This window comes from Anarrhichthys ocellatus, unplaced genomic scaffold (assembly GCF_004355925.1).
Source record: "Anarrhichthys ocellatus isolate YVR2014 unplaced genomic scaffold, GSC_Weel_1.0 scaffold16, whole genome shotgun sequence".
NCBI lineage: Eukaryota > Metazoa > Chordata > Actinopteri > Perciformes > Anarhichadidae > Anarrhichthys > Anarrhichthys ocellatus.
This window is the reverse complement of record NW_022280046.1, coordinates 9,190,982-9,195,633: the sequence shown is the minus strand read 5'-3', so window position 1 is coordinate 9,195,633 and position 4,652 is coordinate 9,190,982. Positions and strand designations below refer to the sequence as shown.

The 4,652-nt window shown below is 42.6% G+C and overlaps 1 protein-coding gene across 1 annotated transcript in view; it reads right to left on the bottom strand.

The window, feature by feature from the left end:
• Positions 1-4,148: 4,148 nt before the first annotated feature.
• The window catches only part of LOC116388249 (uncharacterized), an 8,871-nt gene continuing 8,367 nt past the window's right edge, over positions 4,149-4,652 (bottom strand). The window contains exon 8 of the mRNA XM_031855932.1: positions 4,149-4,253. Within this exon, the coding sequence (XP_031711792.1) occupies positions 4,149-4,253 (105 nt within the window). The remainder of the gene's footprint in view (positions 4,254-4,652) is intronic.

Sequence of the window (4,652 nt, the reverse complement as noted above, 5' to 3'; positions counted from 1 at the left end):
AGGCTTTAGAAGATGAGGGAAAAAAGCTACATTTCTGAATAAAATGTATCTTATTTACTGAAGATGTAAAAAAATAATTCTAATAAGTAGTTTTAGTAAAGTGTAATATCACGGCTATAGGCGCCTGAACACAGAGCAACGGAGCCACGTTATGGTTTTGCTACCCCACTTTTTGTCATTTGTCAAAAATAAACTTATCATCAATTAGTCCCCAATCCTGTGATTAGGTTTAAACGGCCTATGTCGGAAATAATTTTACTGTTCAGAAACGTGCAATTGAGCTCACAGTTAGGGTCGGTACGCTTAAGAAAGTATTGCAGGAGAATGCTGGATTTTAAAAATGATCCCAATCTAAAAATCTGAGTAAATTAAAATTGTTGGATTTTTGTCTTTTTTTTTAATCTTTTTTTTCAGGAGGTAGACCCCCTGTCCCCCTCGCCAATTATGAATATTTCCAAGTTTGCTTCCCCATTTAAAAATGAAACCAGGCGCCCATGAACATAGCCCAACAAGAAGGAGTCTTAATGGAATGAAAAAACATAGTTATCATAATGCCCAAATACAAAGAAATGCACATTATGGTCCTACGAACCACATCTCTTAAAAAGACATTTGACTCAATTTGATTTATGCATTTATGCTGTAGCCTATTAGATTTAGATTTAATATCTGCCATTTCTTAGAATGTCGGATGTCAACAAACTAAAGAACACAATTACTATATATGGGGATAAAAATGATTGAATGAGACTTTGCAGTAAAGTGATATATTTAAATGTATTTGTTACATCCATTTTCATTATTTAGTCAGTTCTTGTTTTGTGCTAATGTGAAAGTTCAAAACAAAAGAGTAAAACAGTGAGTAACTAGAGTTTCACTCTAAAAACAACCAGGATTATATCAGCTGATGGAGCTTCTGTTTCCGTGCTGTAGAACTACAAACAATGTGAGGAGCTGAGATGGACCACGCTGAGTCTGTATCTCCATCTGGTGGCTGATTCATAAACATTTAATTTACCCGTTGCTTCAAAATATATTTCCAGCATAGGTTGACTGAACAGACAACAACTTAGCATTAGTTTTGAGAAATGAGGTGCTCCGCTAGCACCCTTTAGAGGCTCCCGTGTTCATTACAGTCACAAAATCAAACAAACTTGATTTAAACATCACATACAGGTACATTCATGCAGTTTGACCTCTGGATTTAACTCATTTTAAGCATTTAGGAGCAGTGTGCTGCTGTGAAGCAACCTGAGGTTCAGTATTTAGCTCAAGGACACTTCAAAATGCTGTCAGGAGGAGACAGGGATTTAAGGATGACCCGCTCTTTCCCCTGAGCCACAGTCGCCCCTACGACGCACCAACTACCACCTCTAACATGCATTATAACATGCTGTATATTGATTGTTTAATCCACACAGATACAGAAGAAACAACGTGTAAAGGGGAGTTACATGCTGGAACTATTTCTCGACGAACAACGGTGTATTCATCCTCCCTCTGCGCTCACTGTTGTTTGTTTCCCCCTGCTTTCGGTCTTTATGCTAAGCTAGGCTAAGCACAACCTGACTCCAGCTCACAGACATGGCATTGATATGCATCTAGTCATCTCACTGTCAGAAAAAAAGAGAAAATGCATCATGCAAAATGTTCAGCTGGTTCTTTCAAACCACTTTATTAATCATTAAATATTTGGCTTTCTGACTTTAGTCTGTTAGAAATACTTTATTAAATGCGGTGACATATTTACACATTATCTTTTTAAAGAGGTAAACATACACAGCATTTTACAAACCAGTAACACCGATCTCCACATCCTCCACAACTCTGCCGCTGAACATTACATTGTCTAACATTACACTTTCTACATATTTTGACACATTCTTCTTCAATGTATCTCTCTTAAAGTGCTTCATATTGCCACGCTGTCACAACCTCGTGTTTGCATTTGCTGTATTTAGCATGTAAACAAGTTTATCTCTGCTTTCAAAGGTGGGCATTTCAACATGGAGGTCTATGGGGATTGACTCACTCTTGGAGCCAGCCACAAGTGGCACAAACATTTAGCTTTCTAGTAATGGAGGAAAGTTACAAAAGTGTGACACTACAAGAGTCAATGCTGGACACCCCCAGTGAGGCTCTTAACTCTTTGCCCAACAAAAAAACTGATGACAATCTCCCTGGTTTTGTTGCTAAAACCGTGTGAGAAAATGTATCGCAGAACCGATCCAAAGTCTTTAGGGCTGCCCTTCATATTGGGGCGGTGAGATGCAGAAGTTGTGCGCTTGTACTGTTGAAGTAGAAAACACATGCACATTCCTCCAGAATCTCCGGCTCCCTCCAGACTCTCTCAGGCTGAAACCTGGATGACGTTGACTAATAACGGCGGGTTATCCTCACGTGGAACACCCAGTGGTGTTTGGTAGTTACAACGGGCCCCAATGCACGCTATATGACGGGCCCTAGTCTGCTCTAGTTACTAGTTATGAAGCACACAAACCGTGGGCTGGCGACTGTTTGTAAAAAGAAGTCAAAGGAATCTAATATAAGAAGCTTTGTTCTACTCCTGTCGCCCATTGGTTGGTGGACTACGGTTTTAAAGCCTCGAGGTCGGCATTTGTCACCATCTTGGATTTTGCTTGTTGCCTTCTTGTTTTTTGCAACCATTGAACTGAAGTGACCATATTTGGACTGAGGAGGAGTGATGCCATATATGGTTCTTGTAGTGGTAGCGACCTGTCAATCACAAGGTAGCCCCGCCCTAAAGCATACCCTGCTTTAGGGTCTATTTGACTTTAAATGGACCATCATTTACTAAATGAACATCATGCTGTATAGCTTATGATTCTACGGACACAATTGAAGACATTCAGAACCAAACGTATTAAGGTTGTAATACTATAACTCTAACTTCTTTGGGCTCCAACATTTAAAAATAAATCTCAATGTACTTCCCATATCATCAATTTTGAGCTATCAGAAATTTCAGCTTTCCTCCTCTTCTTCCTCCTCCTCCTCCTCTTCCTGTTCTTGTTCTTCTTCAGTGTCTGCATCCTTTGCTGCAGTCTTCCAGCTGAGAGTCCATTCACTGTTTGGCATACCGTCTCCTTCGTGCGTCAGTCCCATGTATCTCTGACTCCGGTGCTCGGTGGAGAAATACACCACCTCGTCCTCATCCGGCTTCTTCCAGCGATATATCCTCCACGACTCTCTCCAAGCCTTCCACTCCTCTACCTCCTCCTCCTCCTCCTCCTCATCATACTCATCTCCTCCTCTGTAAACCACCGCCACCATCCACGACTGCTTCCAGGAGGAGAAGGAGGTGTTCAGTTTATGGAACTGCAGATGTAGTGGGACATCAGGTTTGCGTTTGATGCGTTTCTTTACTTTGTCTCCCTTGTTGTCTTTCTCCTCTTTCTTGTCTGCGTCCTCGCGGCCGTCTTCCTCCTCTTCTTTGAGCACGGTCTCCTCTGCTTTAGCGTCCCCTTTGTCCGTCTCCTCCTCCTCGTCTAATTCTCCATCATCCTCCTCGTATACTTCTTCATCCTCATCCACTTCATTATTGTGTACCTCTTTCTCCTGGTCTGCTTCATCCTCTTTCTCTTCTTCGTCCTCCTCTTCTTCTGCTTCTTCATCCTCCTCCCTTGTATCCACACCATCCTCGTCCTCTACCTCATTTTTCACCTCCCTGGCTACTGTTTCCTCCTTCTCGTCTACTTCTTCGTCCTCCTCATCCTCATCCACTTCTTTATTTTCAAAGTCTTTCTCCTGGTTTTTGTCTTCTTCATCCTCCTTGTCCTCCTCTTCCTCCTCATCCTTCCCTCCTGTATCTACACTATCCTTCTCTTCATCCACTTCATGTTTTATCTCTCTGACATCTTTGTCCTCCTTCTCGTCAACCTCTCCGTCCTCCTGTTCCTCCTCTTTGTCTACTTCTTTCACTTCCACTTTGTCTAACTCTTCCTTTTCATCCATCTTGTCTTCCTCTTCATCCTCCTCCTCCTCCTCCTCCTCTTCCTCTTCCTCTTCCTCCTCCTCCTCCTCCTCCTCTTCCTCTTCCTCTTCCTCGTCTACTTCTTTGTCCTTACCATCCATGTCTTCCTCTTTTTCCTCCCCCTCCTTGTCTACTTCATCCATTTTACCTTTTTCTATTGCTTCTGTGTCCTCCTCCTCTGCTTCTTCTTCCTTGTCCTCCTTGTCTCGTTCCTCATCTTTGTCCTCCTTATCTGATTTTTCATCCTCCTCCTCTTCATCTTTATCTTCCACCCCATTTGTGTTTGTGTTTTTGTCCTCCTCCTTGTGTGCCTGTTTGTCCCTCGCCTCCTTATGTTCTCCACCCTTGTCGTCTGCATCCTCCTTATGCATTTCATTGTCCTTATTCCTGTCCTCGACTTCTTTCTCCTCCTCTTCTTCCTCCTTCTTATGCTTGTCTTCTTCTTTGTCCTCCTCCTCTTCATCTTCCTCCTCACTTTCCTCGTCCTCTGCATCTTTTTCCTCCTCCTCCTCCTTACGTACTTCATCGTCTTTGTTATTTTTTTTTACTGCTTCGTTTTCCTCCTCGTGTTCTTCTTTGTCCTTCTCCTCGCTGTCTACTTCTTCTTCATTCTCCTCCTCCTCCTCCTCCTCCTCCTCCTCCTCCTCCTCCTCCTCCT